This window comes from Triplophysa rosa, linkage group LG16 (genome assembly GCF_024868665.1).
Source record: "Triplophysa rosa linkage group LG16, Trosa_1v2, whole genome shotgun sequence".
Taxonomy (NCBI): Eukaryota; Metazoa; Chordata; class Actinopteri; order Cypriniformes; family Nemacheilidae; genus Triplophysa; species Triplophysa rosa.
This window is the reverse complement of record NC_079905.1, coordinates 3,331,397-3,351,955: the sequence shown is the minus strand read 5'-3', so window position 1 is coordinate 3,351,955 and position 20,559 is coordinate 3,331,397. Positions and strand designations below refer to the sequence as shown.

The 20,559-nt window shown below is 38.2% G+C and overlaps 2 protein-coding genes across 2 annotated transcripts in view; both read left to right on the top strand.

The window, feature by feature from the left end:
- gsk3aa (glycogen synthase kinase 3 alpha a) lies at window positions 1-11,307 on the top strand. Its single transcript, XM_057355360.1, is given in 11 exon segments — window positions 1-134; window positions 137-337; window positions 1,378-1,565; window positions 1,874-1,957; window positions 2,125-2,235; window positions 3,328-3,458; window positions 5,473-5,677; window positions 5,945-6,040; window positions 6,213-6,399; window positions 7,479-7,553; window positions 7,977-11,307. Coding segments are annotated over 11 exon segments (1,383 nt in total). The 5' UTR covers window positions 1-82; the 3' UTR covers window positions 8,030-11,307.
- Window positions 11,308-11,607: 300 nt separating this feature from the next.
- Window positions 11,608-20,559, top strand: part of LOC130566646 (glutamate receptor ionotropic, kainate 5) — a 103,908-nt gene continuing 94,956 nt past the window's right edge. Inside the window, exon 1 of the mRNA XM_057354267.1 lies at window positions 11,608-12,178. The gene's annotated coding sequence lies outside the window, so the exon portion shown is untranslated. The remainder of the gene's footprint in view (window positions 12,179-20,559) is intronic.

Here is a 20,559-nt window from a genome sequence, read left to right as displayed (position 1 = left end):
GGCTGTGCGCGTTCTCGGCGCGTGAGCCAGCGAACGCCGAGGGTCGCGGCGAAACGTTTGTCATCTTTTCGTTTTTAACCTAATGTTTCATCCGTTTACTGGCCAAGTCGACGAGGAGACCGCCGTTCCACGCCCCCTGCCTCGACGCTTTTCCCGTCAGATATGAGCGGCAGCGGGCGGCCCAGGACGAGCTCGTTCGCTGAGCCTCAGGGGGCGTCCGGAGCCGCTGGGGCATCCGTTGGAACCGCCGCTGTCGTGGGGAGCAACACAGGAAAGTCCGGGGTCTCGCAGGCCTCGGCGAACAATTCATCTACATGCGCAAATTTTAAACTGGCCAGTAAGTATATACATTTTTTATCCATGTAAGGAGTATTTAAAGGGCACACTATGTATAGAAGTGAATAATAATTCTATGTTTTTTGTATTTTAATGTAATGAATGATTTCAATATTAATGTACAGTGGTATTTACATTAGATTCCGAGGGACCAAAAGAATACTATGGTTGTCCCATGGTACATGTCCGCAGGTGTTTAAATGACCATCGTGCCATGTCCAGTGGTTTGACTATAAGAATAACTACTAAAAAGGAATAACTGTAGATTGACAGCTACGTTTGTCTTATGTTATTAAACGGGTGTCTCTAAATTTGCCCCTACTATTCTGTCATGTCCGCCAAATCCCATGTTCTTATATGATATATAAACTTGACTTTGCAGTTATGTCATATTTAGATCTAATCCATACGTTGTTGTGTCCCTAAAATTTTGTATTTCTTTAAATGGCATTGTAGAGCAGAAATGAAGGCAAAAATGTTGTTAATGATGACAGAGGTCCTAAAGGTTTTTGGTTCAAAGCTTTCATATATGCTACATCAAACCTATATGTATAATAGATCTGTCCTGACACGCCCACTTTCCTAAAACATGTTGTGTATAAAGGACACAAATGGGTCAAACCCGTATTTAGTGACATACATATATGTTTTCAATAAACTTACCAATGCTTTTTGACACCCTAAGTACACAAGGAAGGGTAAATGTACGTTTTCATCAATTTATGCAGCTGGTGACTGATTATCTCATACATGGATTATGAGATAGCTGTATATTATTGCATTTAATCCATTCCTGTGTCACTCTCAGAATATCTAGTTCTGTAAAAGCAGGTGACTATATATATATATATATATATATATATACACACACTGTATATTTAGGGAATAGCATGGCCGTGGGTGTTTCTGGATTGATGTATATTCAATTTGACAATTTGCTATTTTTAGGTTTCTTGGAGACCTTCCTCTGAGAAATCCTAAAATGATAGCTATATAATGAAAGCATAGATAATCTGAGTTCATGTCTCAAATGTGTTTTAGGAGACAGCGGGAAGGTGACCACGGTGGTCGCCACCCCAGGCCAGGGCCCAGATCGGCCGCATGAGGTGTCCTACAATGATATTAAGGTGATCGGTAATGGCTCCTTTGGCGTGGTATATCAGGCACGCCTCATTGACAGCCAAGAGTGGGTGGCCATCAAGAAGGTCCTTCAGGATAAGCGATTCAAGGTATGACACCTTTCTACTCACAGACACACCATAAGAATGCCGAACAGCTGTGTTGACCTCATTTGTCAAACTAATACAGAGCTTGTAGTGTGATGCTTGGGATTAAGAGTATGTTGACTATTAATATGTCTGGATTATCCAAGAAGCAAACGATTAATCAAACTTGAAAAGTCTGTAAATGCTTGCCGGTCCAGTTCTCTGTTACCTACTGATCCATCTTGCGGGATTGAACTGTAGTATGTTGCAACTTGCTTTGGATGAAACGTTTTAACCCTAAAAGATCCTAACTGTCTTCTGTATTTGTGAAGAATCGAGAACTTCAGATCATGAGAAAGCTGGACCACTGCAACATAGTGAAGCTGCGCTATTTCTTCTACTGCAGTGGAGAGAAGGTAGACGATTGCTCTAATGCTCTTTATTGTGGATAAAATCTGACCTGAAAAATTGGCAAAAGAATAACTGTTGGGTTAGGTTTGGGCTTTTATTCTGTGGTTTTGATGTTATGTTCGTTCTGTTTTTCTGGGAGCTACAGAGGTTCAATTGTCCTTTTTTTCCACAGAAGGATGAAGTGTACCTCAATCTGGTGCTTGATTACGTGCCCGAGACCGTCTACAGGGTGGCGCGACACTTCAGTAAAGCGAAAACCATTATTCCCATCATTTATGTGAAGGTAAAGTTAAGCGGATGGCTGACAATGACACCGCTCTCTACTTCTTAATAGCAACATGATGTTGATGTCCCATAAATTCGTTTACGGTATTCTACATAAAAACAGGTTTTTGTCATGTTTATAGAAATATAGTACACAGGGAATGCATGTAGTGTTAAATGCATACCTTGAATCTAGTTTAAAGGAGTCATATTGCACGGCTAAAAAGAATATTATTGTTTGTTTTAGATGTAACGCAATGTGTATACACCATTTAAAGTTTAAAAACGTTGTATTTTCCACATACCATGCATGTTTGTATCTCCTCTTTGCCCCGCCTCTCTGAAACGCGCTGATTTTTTACAAAGCTCATCGCTCTGAAAAGCGAGGTGTGCTATGATTGGCCAGTTCACCAGGGCGTAGTGATTGGTCAAATACTGCAAGCATTTCACGGAAATGTAACACCTCTTACCATATTCGGAACATCAGGTTCCAAAGCAATTGTACTGACAGACGATACAATGAGATTTACAATTACGCCCACCTTAACTGTAGATTTGGGCGATCTTAGTCAAATCAGACCACGAACTTACGTAGATTCGCCGGGGTGTGGTTACACGAGGCGTTTCAGGCAGGTCTGGGTGAGCATTCGCTTTTAGATAGAATGCATCTTTTGTTCCCACACTTTCATTTGTGCAATTTTACGTGTCTAATACATGCATGGACAACTTATAACACACCAAAGACACAGAAAAACAGGTACTTCCGCCATATGACCCCTTTAAGCAAATGCATAACTGCAGAAATGTCAAATTATAACTTCAACTATTGTTATTCAGTTTTACACAGAAATCTGTCAAGTTCAATGCACTGAAATCTTTCCTGCTGTTGGTTTTTTGAAATCATAATAAATGCTTACTGTAAATTAAATTTAGCTATGCATTCTTCATGAATGAGTATACATTTAAAGGAATGGTTCACCCCCAAAATTGTCCCTTTTGACTTTCCACAGTAGGAGTAAAAATGACTTTTGTAAAGTAATTTTTGGGTAAACTATTCCTTTAATATAAAAATGAAGATTTTAGCTTACTTGGCTTTTGTATATTCTTGCAGGTTTATATGTATCAGCTTTTTCGCAGTTTGGCCTACATTCACTCCCAGGGCGTGTGTCACAGAGACATCAAACCACAGAACCTTCTGGTAGATCCAGAAACAGCCGTGCTAAAACTCTGTGACTTTGGCAGGTGTGTGAGAATGTATATGCTGTCTGGTATGTTCTCCAATGTGTACTTTTGTCCAACAGTGATCATTCTGCCCAGCTTTAGTGGATGTTGTGCTATAATAGTCATTGTACTGTAAGGGTGCACCTCAGAAGGGCGAATCAGTGCTCTACTGGAGGTCCAATTTTGATATTTTCAATGCTCCTTTATAGCATATTTAAGAAATATTTGTGTCCTATTGGATTGTTAAATATATTTGCAAATGCAATGTTCACGGTTCACTGAGAAAAGCAATATGTATCCACATGCAGAATGCAGCAGGTGCTGCTGGTGTCTCATTGTTACGTCTCATTGTAAACTCTAGCCAGTGAGTTCCCATTAAATAAAGCCACTTTTTCCCGAGCTGTTTTTATCCTCTGAATGAAGAGCAGGCATGCAGTCCTAGACCACTTTCAAGTATTTATTTCTCGGAGTGATTGTGTAAGCCACTTACTGTCATTCAGGTCATTGCCTTTGCTTTTAAAAAGAGGCACGTTAGATAACCTGCGTGGTGCCAAGCTGTCTACTTTTTACAGACGCTAATTGGCATAATCATTCTGGAAAGGGGATGCTTGAAATTGCAAGCCTCTTTATTAAAGTGTACATTTATGCGAGAGCCGTTTTCCTATCAGTCCAGTCATCCAAACAGATTGAAATCTATTCAGTCCCATTTTATGATGCCAAAGCGTCGTCTGTCTGCTTTTAGACCTCATTTTATTATATCTTTCCTTTAACAGCTCCGCCATCACAGTTTATTTCGTTTGACTAAAAAGTTTTTAGTTTGTTGTAGTTTGCAATGATGACCGTTCTGTGATCTGTATGTGTGAGGTTTTGTTTATTGGTTTAGAATGTTGTATGAGGTCTACTTATGACGTTCGCGTGGTTTTTACATTCAAAAACATCAAAATCAATAAGTAATAGGCTATTGTCTACCCAGGTTTTGAGGCCGGCTTGACAAACGCTCGGTTTGAATGGGCGTTCCGCCATGAAGACCACTGCTATGATTGGATAGCAGTTTGCGTAGTAAACTTAGTTGGAGCCTTCTGTGAATTTGATTAGAGACGTAATGTTAGCTTACACATGCGCCCTATTCGCACAGGATTAGTATTATCTGGGGACCTCGTGTGATTTATAAATTACCTCCCCACATCAGTATTTCATGTGGCGCATTCGCACGGGATAAATGAAACCTGTGATTTTACTCAAATTTACTGACTTATTTCCCAGATGTGATGGCAAGGCTTTACGTATAGTTTGTATAGCCTATTATATAGTTGTATGTATAGTTGTATATATAGTTGTTATATAGTATCCATCATCGATCTGTGCCTTGTTCACAAAGGAATCCGCGGTAAAGTTTTACCCACATGAGCTGGAACCTCTTTAAAAATAAACTTCAACCACGCATTACTAATGTGGTAATCCGAAGGAAGGTTATGCAGCGACTGTGTTCTTCCACAACCAGGCACTGACTGCACAATATTTTGCAATCTTTAACGGCATGTTTATTGCTTGCTCGCTCTATCTGGTTCTGCGCAACTACTGTCATGCGCGAACCAGTGGGCGGGGCTAGAGAAGTCGTCGTTGATATTCTTCTGTGGAGGCGGTGTTCAACCTTGATTGGACCATTCCAAGACCTGCCGTTCGCTGAGCCTGTTGTCAATAACAGTTGTAATTTCAGTAACAAGGGCGTTTTCAGTTCTGACACTTACAGGATGTTCGCTTGAATACGATTCCCTTTTATATAATAAAAGCTCGGGTTAAAATTGAGGTCTTAATTCATCGCCTCTTTAATACAAGTTACGTAGTAGAATTGAACATAAAATAGAACCGATATGGTCATGAGTCAGGACATCAAACCTTTGTTTAAAAGATGTTCACAAGATTAATTTCTGCTATTTGTGTTGGATTTCATGTTTGTTTTATTGAGGATTTTACCTGTGCCGTTGTTATTAGTTCTTTAAACCTTTATTAAACATCCAATCTAACTCTCTTTTAGTGCAAAGCAGCTGGTGAGGGGCGAGCCCAACGTCTCTTACATCTGTTCGCGGTATTATCGCGCCCCTGAGCTCATCTTTGGTGCGACAGACTACACCTCTAATATTGACATCTGGTCTGCTGGATGTGTGCTGGCCGAACTGCTCATGGGACAGCCCATCTTCCCTGGAGACAGCGGAGTGGACCAGCTAGTGGAGATCATAAAGGTACAACTTGTTCAAATCCGTAAATGTAAATACACAATTAGATTCAGTTCAGAATGAGGATTTCACAATGGCCTTTAAAGCTTAATTTAATATTGGAAAGGACATTTGCAATGAATTTAACAACTGCCTTTCCGTGTTTTCTGACATTTTAAATGGTAAAGTGAATCCGTTTTCATTTCATTCACTTGCATGGCAAAAGTGTCTTAAACATGTGTTCCTCATGTATAACACAGCTTTCCTCCTGGTTTCATCTGTCCTGCTGTTTAGGTACTTGGAACCCCCACAAGGGAACAGATCCGTGAAATGAACCCCAACTACACAGAGTTTAAATTCCCCCAGATCAAAGCACACCCGTGGACCAAGGTAAAACCTCACCTGTATCTCATCACCTGCCTGTTCGACACAATTAAAAGTACAGACCACACATTTTTGTTTAAGTCAAATCGAAATTTGTAAAAAGACTATTTTAAAGAGGATAAGGAACACTTGTCAGTGACATGCATTTAACTGTTTTGTATGTTTGCATCCCGCACAGGTTTTTAAACCAAGAACTCCTCCTGAGGCAATAGCTCTGTGTTCACGGCTGTTGGAGTACACGCCGGTCTCACGTCTGTCGCCGCTGCAGGCCTGCGCTCACTCCTTCTTTGATGAGCTCCGTCAGCCTGCCACCCGCCTGCCCAGCGGTCGAGAGCTGCCCCCGCTTTTCAACTTCACCACGGCAGGTTAGGTTTAATGTGTCTCCTTGCCACACATTCTTTTCTCAGATTGCATAAAAGGAACACAGCCCAATGTATGTAGGGTCATATGGGACGTCTTGAAAAGACAGCTAAAATATCCATGTGCTGTTTACTTGTTAGAAGCAGAAAAGTAATTTGTTCGATGCCCAGGAAACACATACTGATGAAAAAATGTATTGAATGTACAATAAATTACTTTGGATTAGGGGCGTCACAATATACCAGTATTGACAATAAATGTGATATTAATAATAACCATGATTCTTGATATTGTGTTAACCATTATCTGGTTGATACTTAAAGTAGTTCACCCCAAAATGAAAATTCTGTCATCATTTACTCACCCCTTTGTCATTTTAAACCTGTATTTCTTTCACACATAAGGAGATATTTTGAAGAATGTTGGTAACCAAATACCGTTGGTCCCCATTCACTTCTACTGTATGGCCAAAACCAGTGCAAGTCAATGGGGACCAACGGTTTTCTGTTACCAACATCCTTGAAATATCTTCTTTCTGCAGAAGAAAGTCATACAGGTTTGTGTAAATGAATTTTCATTTTGGGGTGAACTATTCCTTTAAACTTAGTAGGTGGTATTGCACCCGTTTAACATTTTGCTTTAAGAGCCACAATAGTCCTAACACTCTCTCTGCCTCCCAACACTTTTATTTTAAGCGTGATTCATTGGCAAAACAAGAGAAAGCAAAATAAACGAAAAGATTAACGTGACATTTCTATAGATATTGTGATAATATTGTTATTGTGAATTCTTTAGACCACTTTAACCGTGTAGTGATAATCTGATATTGTAACAGTCCTACTTTGAATAAACGCATCTGCCAAATGCATAATCAAATGCATCAAATTTATATGACACATGTTTGGTGTTCAGGCAGTACAGTTTGGCCAATCATCTTTTACTTAAAAAGCATTTTAAGTGCAGACGCATTATTTCCCAGGGAGAATTGCCTCTGTTCTTAAAAGCGAGTTTGATATATTTATATCTGCTCAGTTGTTTATTCCATGTATAAGTTTGTCAACAGAGCTGTTTCTCTTTATTTCAGAGCTCGTGATTCAGCCGCAGCTCAATTCCAGTCTGATTCCACCTCATGCCCGTGCACAGACCTCAGCCTCCAGCGGTAATGTCTTCGTCTTTCTCTGTAGGGGTCTCAGAATGGGCCAGGACGCAGGGATTTACTTTCTTAAGAAATGTACCTGGTTTTATTGTGCACGATTCATCTTTTAATGAAGATAAATGATTATAATCCTTAATTGAAGTTCTCTGCCTTTGAACTCATTTTATATTGTCACAATCAAATCCTCTCTTCATTGTTTTTTAACAGAATTTTTAGTGTTCTTGCAGCATGGCCAAAATCTTAAATTATGATATTGATAGTAAATTCAGCCTAAAATGGTTCACATGTTCAATTATCTGCGTATAAACATAAAATCATGCTAAAATGGTTCGGTCTGTGATAGAATGGAGATCTGTTTGCTGACCGTTGCTAACGCACATCATTTCTCTGTGTCCTCTTTGGTTTGTCCTCTCGTTCGTCTGCCAGATGGGTCCGAAGGTTCTGTACAGCCCGGATCTACTCTGACCAACAGCACCTGAGGCTGTGACTCCCCAAAAAAAGCTTGCACACAAAAACATCTGAGCCACCACAGCGCTTTCTCTCTCTCTCTCTCTCTCTCTGACAAACACATATCCAGTCATACAGTCTCTTTACCTCATACATGGCTTTCTCCCTATAGTGCTGACACATTTATAGACTTATTCAGATGTCACACCAGTGACTGAAAGATCTGTACCGCTAGCAGTGGTTACGGTAAGAAAAACCACATGTTTGATGACCGCAGTTCACATTCTGTGGAGAAACGTACTGTACATACACACACACACACACACACACTGCCGTGTACATGCAAAAACCAACAACAAAAGAGTTATACTGCTAATATTTGCTTCAAATAATAGAGGTAGTCAATCTCAAAAGTGCTCGTAATGGTACGTCCATTCTACAGCTCACAGGTGTTCATATCTCAACACGCATACGTTATGGAGGTGATATGGTTGGGTTAGTGGCGAGAGGGGCAGGTCCTCTGTTTAATGATAGCATTTTAAATTATGTTTTCATGTTAATTTATTTCAAGCAACAATGAATATAATAGTTGGATTTTCCCTTGACGCTCTCTTGCCCAATCCATCTCGCCCGCATGTTGAAATTTCCCAGGGAACAAGCTGTCTCAGTACATTATGGATCCGGATGTAAATGTCAAAGAGAACGGGAGGTTTAATGGTTTTATATTATTATTATTATACTGTATTTTTAAAACGTGAGAATAATCTCTTGCTTTGACGTTCCAGTAAATGTATTTATTGTTTGGATGGAAAAGCATCCATAGATGAAGGGTGTGTTGGTTTTCATACAGTGAAGAACAAATCCTTGGGAAAAGGTTAACCATTAAGAATCGGTAAACTATGTGTTTGAGACTCTTTGGACAGTGCAGTATGGGTTATGATGATGTCAGTGAGCGACCGATGCTCATGAGATAATTTATGCGAGGGTAAAAAAACTTAAGTGACTAAATGCCTGGGAAATTATTTTTTATCGACTGTAAATTATGGTTTAGGATTAGATTTGATCTGTGCTTGTGAGATTATAACGTTTTTGTTCATTCAAAGTCGTTTTTAGTGACCATCAAGTCATTCTGAGCATTTCAATCGTCATAATTTTGAAGGTAAATCTAAATTTAAATGTGATTTTGCCTGTTGGACACAGTGGTAGAACAATTTTAGAGTATGTTTGTAACGTCAAATGTTTTAAGACAGGTCTCAGTCAACAGTATTGCTCAATAGACTGTCCCTAATACCTGAAGTACATACCTCTTAATTTCACAAGAAATCCTATGCTACGGCCCCCACAGGGCCCAATTTTATGTTGTTCAGTGGGTTTAGCTTGACCGCATTTGCTCCAACCACATGTTTGTAAATATACTGTGTTTTTAAGTCGTGTAAGATGTAAATATCAAAACTGTACCACTTCTGTGTTTTTGTTGACGTCTCCCTTCATCTCTCTTGGTCTGTCTTTGTTTTAAAGAGGTCAGTGTCAGATTTGTTTCAATTACATTATTTATTGTTTAGCACCGGGCTGTTTTCTCTTCTGTGGTATTGAGGCTGAAAGTTTCCCTTTTTTTCTTTGTACGTGGTGGTGTGGTGTCGAAATATGATTCTGTTTCACAGTACTGTATATCAGTCCATAAGCTCAGCACTTGAATGCAACATTTGTTTTGGGAATAAGGATTCATTTCGTGAGAAGTGATGTGTTCAAACGTTAATGGAACAGTTCACCCAAAGATGAAATAATCAGTCTTTTTAAAACCTGCGTAACTTGGGACACCGCGGAGGTATTTCTAAACTGATCTGTTGGGATCCTGAAGCTTTCAAACTATCAAACTATAACACAAAAGCTAGTCTGTCTGTGTACTGTATTCAGAATGAAGCCAAATAATAGCTTTGTGTAAGAATGTCTTTTTCATGAATCATATTTACCCTTCAGTAGAATCTGAATTCAAGAACGTCTGAGTCACAGATATGAAATGAATCATCCAGCATCATGATCAATGAATTGGTTGAGCCGCTTCACAAAAAAAGAAAGTAAATACTACTCCTCATTCATTGTAATCTCATTGAAAATTGTATTAAAAGTACGACTGATGTTCCACATAGGGCTAAAAAGTCACAAAGGACTGGAAGAACATAACAGCAAGACAGTAAATGACAACATTTTTGGGTGAACTGGTCCTTTAAAATGGCCAGCATGAGTTCCGTGGCCAGTTGGATAACCACATGCGGTCACGCTTTGTTCTCAAACATTTGATTCTGGGAACACTTGGAAAGTTTCTCCTATGTTCCGTTCTGGATCCTCCCAGACGAGAATCGTCTGCTTGTATCACTGCACTCTCTGTAGCGGATCTGGCTTTTAACCTCAAAGACAGTGCAATGCGTTTACTCTTTTATCTGTGAATCATCCCTTCAGCATTATGTATGTGTATCCTTTTTATATTTGAATGTGTGTTTGAAGTTGTACCCTCCCCATAGGCTTGTTAAATGAATCGAGACCAGCCTGCAAAATCTCTTCCTCTTCGTTGTTCCCATAATAACCTCCCAAAATTCTGTTTAGCCTGTTGCCAGCTTATGTTGGTCACTGTTGAAACTTTCTGCCTCAACTTTAATTCTGGCCCGGGGGAACATTGTCCTGAGACAAAGAGCCTGTCAGAATAAACTGAACTCATCAATAAAGTGACAAAAGTGACATTTTCTTTAGAGCCATTGCTGGTGTGAATGCCGTACGTGACTTTTAACATACATTTGAACATTAGAGGTTTTGTATATTATTGTGGTCTGAGTGTTAAAGAGACCATTTAATTAAAAAATAATTTCTTCATAATTTATTCACCCTCATTTCATTCAAACCCTTTATGAATGTCTTCTGCAGAACACTAAAGAAAATATTTTAAAGAACGTTGGTAACCAAACGACAGGTATGGACACAAAACCTTAAAAAAATCTTCTTTTGTGTTTTATAGAAGAACGAGTCATGTACAGGTTTTGATGGACATGAGGATGAATAAAAGATGACTGAATTTTAATTTTGGGGTGAACTTTCCTTTTATCCCTTTAAGTCAAAGTGACTAGAAGTTGCAGTCACTTGATGTATGAAAATATTTTTTATGCAGTGTTTAATATTCAGCGTGTTCATTGTATGTAGTCAGGGGTAAAATGAGAAAATATGTGCATTTATGAAAGCCCACTAAAGCTAATAGTTTCCATGTAAACATCACTTCTGACTTAAGATTACATTTGAAATGTACTGTTTGTGTACCATTGTTAGAACTGAAAATTTAACCAAGAAGGTTGAATTTTGCCGCCTCATGGCTGCATTTAAACTGCAATCACTGTAAAAAAAATGTTGGTTTTTGTTTAAAAAAATATAAGTTACATGGTTGCCTTAAAATTTTGAGTAAATGCAACTTAAAAATATTAGTTGACTCAATGAATTTAATGCAACCTTTTGAGTTGAAGCAACTCAAAATTTTAAGGCAATACCTTTTTTTAAGTTGAACCAACTATTTTTTTTTATCTCATGCGCAGTGTATACTATAAAAAACAACTTAAAAACTTAAGTAAAACCGCTTAATTAAATTGCAGATCTTATCCCCTATTTACTGCCATAGTATTTAATTTCCCTACTATGGCTGCAAATGGGGGATGAGATCTGTTTGGTAACTGACTTTCTTCCATATATCTTCCTTTGTGTTCAGTAGAACAAAGAAATGAATACAGGTTTGGAACAACCTGAGGGTGAGCAAATGATGACCAAATTTTTATTTTTGGGTGAACTTTCCCTTTAAATCATATTAGCTTTATGGGTCAGTTGAACTTAAATTGTTATTGAACTGACTTAAAAAAATCGAGTTGTAAAATACACCTAGATTTTTTAAGTCAGTTTAATATAATTAAGTTAAGTTGACTCGTAAAGCTAATTTTACGTAACTTAAAAAAGTTAAGGCCGCTGAAATTGTTGACATTTTTTAATACAGTGTAGATAGACATGTAATAGATGCTTTTTGCTTTATTTTTGATGTAGGTTTTTGTCATTTAAGAGTTTTTGTTCAAAGCACAGAACAGCAATCCTGATGCCACCATTGAGATCAGCGACCTGCTCCGTACCACAACAGATAGAAAGTGCAGAATAAAACAGTGAGTACACTCCTATCAATTTATGTCCGTATATGTAATCTCACTTTAAACCTAAATGTGTTCACAATGAGAATACATTCCAGTTGTTAAAGACCAGGGTCATCGCAGTCTGGAAAGAGTAAACGGAAGCCGGTAGATTTAATTTAAGGATGCCACAAGGTCAACAGACTATTGCTTTTACAATCTTTTAGATGTATTGTGGCTATTTTAGTCCAGTATTTTAGGTGTCTGTTGAATCTCAACAAAATCAAATCGTGGGAGTGACAAAGTCCTCCAACAGCAATGTGAAAGACTGACAGCATGACAAGACACATGAAAACTGTGATTAAAAAAACATTTTAAACTTTTCCTAAATACATGTAGAAATATTACTGTTGTATTGCTTAAAAGTAAATCTTAACTTGTTTTCTTTGCACTATTTGTCATGAGAAGAAATGCAGAGCATCTTTTCTGTTATTTTGACCAGTTTCATTTTCTGCATGTATAAATGCAAATAGAAGAAATATTTTTATTTGAAATTTGGGAGGAATATTGTTAGTAGTTCACAGAATGAAACAAAAATGATCATTTTACTTAAACACATGGGCCAGGCTTACCTTGTAAATTCAGAAAAACTGAAAATAATTTTGAAACGATCTCTTAATTTTTTTCTGCGAATGTAAGTTCAAAGAGAGGTTAAGACAGACTGTTTTTCGCTTTCCCATTGCAATCATATAACATTCACAAATAACATTTTCTCAATGTTGTGAGCAATAAAAACAAGTGCGCACCAGAGGGCATCATTGCACAAATAAACGAAATGACGGGTAATAAACGCATTCGCTCTCAATTCTGTTAATGCAAAAGATTGTTTTGAGGAACCGTCTCATTGCTGCTGGATGGCTGCGTTGCACCCATCAAACTTTAACCTTACGGGCACGCATTAACATCAGACACTGATTGTGTTCATAATTTTACCCACCTTTGGCCTTTCTAGATGATCAGTGTGTGATGTGTGCAGGCTTTAAGAGATGGTTGCCTGGAAACAACCTGTGCGTTAATTGACAACATTTCTGGTAATTCTGCGTAATTTGTTCGTAAAGATTGACTCGATGGTGTTTCTCGTCTGTGATGTCAGTTTTAATGAACACGACCCAGAGAGGTTTCGTTTTCTCCCGAAAAATGGCCCATTTTCACATTTGTACCGACGGCTCTCAGCATCCATGGGTCAGTGCTCAGCCATCGGGTTGTTACTGCCGGAACTGATGCAATGTGAGTGGATCCATCAAACATCTGCTACTCCCGACCCTTCCCTATTAAGTGTTGTGTATCGCTTATGAGACGCAGGGATGCTGACAGCCAGAGAATTAAAGAAAACAGAGTGTGCTTGGACAGCACGCGCGTGCCCTGTGATTTAAAGGGACAGTTAACCCAAAAATGATAATTCTTTTATCATGTAGGCCTACTCATGCATCATTTCAAACCTGTGTGACTTTCTTTCTGCTGCAGAACACAAAAGAAGGTATTTTAAAGAATGTTGTCTCATGAATGTTACTCATAATATTTCCTTTTGTGTTCTGCAGAAGAAAGCCATAAAGGTTTTAAACAACACCAGGAGCAATAAGTGATGACAGAATTCTTATGTAAAGGGATAGTTCTCATTAACAAAAAATCTGTTCTAATCAATGCTAATTCGCTACAATGTAAAACATTTGACCTTGAAAAGAACAAAGGTCAGGTATGTAAAAATATTTAAATTTTTAATATTTCTGGTGTGACATTAGAAATGAGTTTAATTTACCCTGCTTAAAGGAGTAGTTCACCTTCAAAATGAAAATTCTGTCATCATTTACTCACCCTCTTGTCATTTCAAACCTGTATGACTTACTTCCTTCCGCACAACAGAAAAGAAGATATTTTGAAGAATGTTGTTAGCAGCCCCACATTGGTTAAAATAGAAGTGAGTGGGGGGCTGTGCTCTTCTGTTACCAACATTTTTCAAAATAGCTTTTGTGTTCTGCAGAAAAAGGAAAGTCATACAGGTTTGAAATGACAAAAGGGTGAGTAAACGATGACAGAATTTTCATTTTGAAGGTGAACTACTCCTTTAAGTGAACACGCTGTGAACATGTAAGTTCTCAAGGTTGTAAGGTTCTCGGTATTTGTAATTGGATTCTGAATCATTTGGATTTTGAATCATTTATAATCGGGCAATTAAAAGGAATACAACGATCTTAGATTTGTCATTCACAGACCGTGAGCAAAAACAAAAACCCAGTGTTGGAGTGAGTCATTAATTAACTTTCAGGAGTCTAATGAAAGACCTCTGAGAAAAGAAACGCACTAATGAGATTATCAATGGTGTAAATAAATGAACTTCACTAAAGACCCGTCAGTCACCAACTGCTGTTGTTAAGCAAAATCTGTTTGACTCAATCTGACTTGGCTGTTTTTTTCAACATATGGCAGAGTTTCTTAGCCGGCCAGGTGAGCTTTGCCAGAGATGCAGATGGTGTCACAGAAAGTTTCTTTAGGATTCTGTTGGGAAAATGATTTTATATTACAGTTTAAGTTTTATGTCATAACGAATGTAATGTAATGGCTTGTAATGGCTTACAGACAATTAAATATGATTTTTTTACCAGGCTCCTATGTTTAGGTTCAGTAATTTCACTTAAATGGCAATAAATTCGTCCTCTTTGCCAAGTGAAATGACTTAACATAAACATCGCAGCCTGATAAAAATGATCATTTTAGAAGACAATATCAGACGGCACTCATTAGTACTTCATATAAAGTATGCAAACTGCCCAATAACTACCCAATATCATGCATTGCTTTTTAATTTTAAAGGCTGCTGAGGTTTCACATCACAATAGATATTCATTAATTGGTTCAGATTTATTTTAGGTTTTGATTAAATTAACCCACTAATGAAGACACTAGTTCATGTTTCCCACACAAAAAGTGTGACATTAGGACAGTAAGGTTTTATTTGAATGCATTAGCTAACACCAACTAACAATAATCAATATATTTGTTATTGCTAGTTAACAGTACAATTGTTTATGTTAGTTCAGCCTGATCTCACGAGAATTAGTAAATATTTTACGAGGTGGCTAATTTGTATCAATGTGTACGAAGTGAATCATACAAAAACGTACGATTATTAATAAAGTACCATACAGAAGCCCCTCCCCTAAACCTAATATCACTGGTGCAAAAGCAAATCGTACTAAAACGCACGAATGAGATCGTAAGAATTAGCTGCCTCTTAAAATAATTTTGTAAAATAGATGGTGTTGGTTAGTTCATTGTATTTTGGTCAATAGCATTCAAGTTCTTAAGTTTTTTTTTCATTTTCTTAATATTAAGAAATGCAATCGTATGTTAGTAGGCTATATAGTACATATTATAAAGTGTTATGGAAAAATGATTGAATTTGCACTTATGTGTCACTTTCTATAGTGACAACACTGACTGATGCGAAAGAAAACCCTTTCTTTATTCATGTTTATGGTTTATCAGAGGTTATTGTTACATTTGTAAGAAACATGCTCCGGTAGTTAAAAATCTATTGTTGTTTTGCTCAACAAAGCTGCTCCGCAGATTTGTTTGGTTGATATGACTTTAGACTCCAAATCCACGGCTTACAGTGTGAAAGTTCAACAGCGGGAAACATATCTAAGATCTTTCATATACCCCTTTGGACGTTTTCCGCTGTGTGTCGTTCATTAATTACGTTCGCATTGACTGCGGAAATTACACCCGTGTCGGTGACCACAGGGCTTTTCAGTTTAAGCAGGTGTTTCTGTGCGACGGCTGATCATACAGACAGATAACATTGACTTAACGCGCGCGGCCTGTTGATTCAATAAAACACACTTCACGTGCACACGCGAGGAGCGAGCGTAACACGTGAAAACACACACGTTCCTTTGTTTTTTCATTTAGCAGGCCTTTGTCAATGTACATATGTTAGCGGGGGTGGCCAACGGCGTCCGCTGCCAAACCGTTTGGAAGTGGCCATCTGCGTGCAGTGTCTGTCAAAACACAAAGTCCAGTAAGTAAGTGCATGTAATTCACACAAGGTCTTTCACACCTCGAGACTCCAAAGGAAGCGCTAACACGCCGCTGGTTTGGATAGTGGTGCTAAGCTGGTGTTTTTTCTCTCTCAACATGTGCTCGGCAGGATAGCAGGTATTTAGCACTCCTATAACCAATCCTATTATGTGAAAGTGTGTGTGATTCGCCTCATTATCGCGTCTCTCTGACACACGGTTCACGTTCTGTGTATTCTGTGCCTCACGGTTTGTTTGCGAGTGTGTTTTTCCAGGTCTGCTATAATGAATGGTAATACATGTCACCCTCACCTTTCAGATGGATCTCTAGAGGAACTTCTACTACACTAGTTCACCTGTAACTCCTTTAATAGAGCATTTAATGGGACTCTACAGTTTCAACCAAAGGGGTATGTGTACCTCAGTGGTACCAAGTTTGGTGTTTTAAATCTTACTGGTAGAGCTGATGGGTTACAAAAGGTAAGAAACATATAGTCAACCACTTCCTAACTTCTCTCAATGGGGATTTTGGTAACCGAACAAGGGCGGTACCCATTCACTTCTACAGACACGAAACCAATACAAGTCAATGGGTGCCGTCACCCAGGTTGAAAGTGACAAGAGGGTGAGTATGATGATGAATTTTGATTTTTGCGTGAACTATCCCTTTACAACCTTACTGTAAAGTGTTAACTTATCACAATAACCAGATGTACACTATGTTAATTTAGTTCCAGAGTTGCTTTATTGGGGGTGTGTGAATGCAGCGAATAAAACGGTGGTTTATCCTCCTTCATTTAGAAGTGATAGTGACACTTCTGCAGTTAATTGTTTGTTTATATTCAGCCACGAGCTTTGCAGTTTTTCTTCTTAAAGCGAGTTATTGTGTCTCTTTTCTCACTTGGGCATTATTGTGTGCTAACATCTGGCTGTCATAATGTCCTGTCACAATAACCTTCCACATTTCCCTCTAATTAAAGGCTCGCCTGCATGCCCATAATTTAGCATGGAGCACAATTTCCAGTGTTTATTGCAGTTTCATTATTTCCTTTATAAATAGCACATCGAATCAGTGTACTGCCGAACACGCCATGTTTTGAAGTAAGTTGACTTTTTGCTGCTATAAATAAAGTGTGCTGTTTTATATACAATCTGGTAATACATCTTGATTTAAGGAAAAATTAAAGCCAGATCATGTTAGATTTTCAAGATTTCTAATAAAGCTGTCAGTAAAGATGCACGGTATCTTATCGAACATATCGTTATCGGCCAATAAATGGTCCTTTTTAATGTTATCTGTCACATAAGAGTAATCCAGGCAGGAAGCGGATCCACATGCGGTATAAGATTTATTAGAGAAAACAAAGTAACTTAATAAAAGAATACAGGAACAAGGAACAAAAGTAATCCATGAAACATCTACTAACCAGGACACTGAAACAACGACTGATAAATGACAAAAGAAACACAAGGGCTGAATCCGAAATAACATACTTCCTTACTATATAGTAGGCAAAAAGCAGTACGCGAACGAATAGTATGTCCGAATCGTCAGTATTCACAAAACAGGAGGCGAGAAATACACTGGTGGTGGACTATTTCTAGAGAGATTTGGATGTGCGTATACTAATGTTACATACGAATACGCCTACTTACCAACTATGTGATAGAAGAAAACAGTACTTGAACAGAGTAGTATGTCAGAATCCTCAGTATTCAAAAAAGAGTAGGCGAGAAATTCCAGGATGGCTTACTGGTTACGCCCAGATTCTGAAGCACTCGGCGATGGATTTTGAGATACTTCTATATCCCATGAGCCCACGGGACAGCATACCACGCACAGCCCCCAAAACAGTCTCAGCCGACTTTCATATACAATTAAACATGTTGTTAACTATTGTAAAGCTAACCTGAACTCTTTCTTGAAACCTGAAAGCTTTGGATAAAAGCGTCTGCTAAATGACTAAATGTAAATGTAAATGTAAAGTTAATGTAACATTAACATTGACCTTGCTTTGTTCTTAAATTGACCGTGTTTTATATTGTGCATAGTTATAATTCATAGAATTTAAATACGAAGCATTAATATTGAGCTTATTTTCAGCAGTTTATTTACGTTTGTGTTTTATATGTATGTTTGCCCTTTACAATATTATATATTGCTTAAATGTTTTTTTAACTCGCAGATATAACAAAACACATGTTAATTATTCACAGGATCATTTTAATCCGGTGGTTTCAACGGATTCACTTTGGCGCAATAAACGAATAATTACAAAAAACAAATAAGCCCTAAACCAATTAATTACTCAAATTAAATTACTTATTTATCCCAACGAAAAATCAAGAGACATGTAAAAATGGTGTAGTTTTATGGACAAGGAAAGAAAAGAACAGATGAGTAGAAAGTACAAGTGAAACGAAAGTGTGGTCAGATAACATTTGGATAACGTCCATGTTACATTTACATTTACATTTAGTCATTTAGCAGACGCTTTTATCCAAAGCGACTTACAAAAAGTATAAGGAGCAATAAGCGATATGTCATACAAGAGCAATAATGCAATAGGTGCCAATACAAAGTTACTAGTTTCAACAAAAGCTAGACCAATACCTGTTGAGAGGAAGAGAGAGGGTTAGTGTTTTTTTTTTTTTTTTAATGTCCCAAGTTAAAACATACTTGGGACATAAAAACACCACAGAAGAGATCTACTCAGGTTGTTCTTAATACTACAATAAAATGCATATTGGAGCAACGTATCTACGTGAGAGACATCAAGCAATAGTCAGAATACAGACAAATACAGACATAATTTGCAGCAGTTTACAGTCAAGCATGTTTCTGTTACAAAAAGAACATTCCATTGGCATAATCCTTCTCCACAGTGGGAAGTGTGGATGGTCCCGTTATTGCCAAAATTTAATTGAGAAAATTTATCGCAAAATCACAAATCTGTTGTATTCCTTTTAATTGTTTACTTTTATCAAAAGCATATAGCCCTACAAGGTAAAAATGAAAATACATGAAAATAAAAAGCTCTGAATGTGCTGTACTTGAGGAAAATTAAAAGCTTCGTTTCATGTTCAATTCAATTTTATTTATATAGCGCTTTTCACAATGTGCATTGTTCCAAAGCAGCTTTACAGGAGAAAATAAGAAAAACAGAAAAACACAGAAAGGTAAAACACAGCACAGTGCATGGTGTTTATAGAACAAGTAAGATCATTCTAGTAAAAAATATCTAATAAATGCAGTCTCCCGGTGGTTTATTTAGGATATTATGCATTAAGTGAATGAATCATGTTTTGTTTACTTGTACAAAACCCACGTTACGTTGTTAATGCAGCCCCAGATAGCACAATCCATCTGGTTTACGTCTATTTGACGTCTGCATTTACATCTGCAAGACATCTTAAATACATAGTTTGCTCATCTGCAATATGTCTCGGAGAAGTCTGAACGTCTGTAATACGTCTGCTAAAGATCTGGAGATCTGCTGCTTAAAAGCATCTGCTAAACATCCTAGAAAGAGCTGTTGTACATCCATTCTAAATCATAAACATCTTACAGACATCTTCTAGATGTCTATATGACGTCTGACAGCAGACATCTCCGAGACGTATTGCAGATGAGCAAACGATGTATTGTAGATGTCTTGCAGATGTAAATGCAGACGTCAAATAGACGTAAACCAGATGTATGTGTGCTATCAGGGGCCTGTCTCTCTCATAACTTAAGTTGTTGCGCTTGTCATTACATCACATGGCAAATCTATGGCCCACACTCCAGTACAGTAGATGGCGGATATGCGCCTCAAACGTAAGTTGCCACCCGCCATTGAAAAGGAACAGAAGAAGAATTTCGTCACATGATCACGTCAATACGGCGTACGACGGCCGGATCGCATTCATACTACACCCATTCAGGCAAAACGGTACGTACCCATTTATCCCTCGTTAAGTAGGTACTTACTGAAACTGAGTACCTACTCGTTGAGTATGCCATTTCGGATTCAGCCAAGGGCTATATGGGCCCTGTCCCAAATGGTGCACTCCGGTCTTGTGGACCTCCTCAGAGTCCACACTTTGTGACGTCAGGAAGTGCAGACCTATAGGGCACTAGGCACGAGTCCACAAGGGTACATGGGAGTGCATTTTGGGACAGACTTGAGGTCATCACGCCGGAAAGAGCAAGCGGTGCTTTATAATCACTCTCACGGTACTTTGTTGTTATACGCTGATCAGTCTGCGCAGCGCCGCATGAAGTCGACCACACTGTCGTCCCATTGTTGTTATTTGGGACAGGAGCTGCCGGTTTTTATAGTTCTGTATTTCATATGT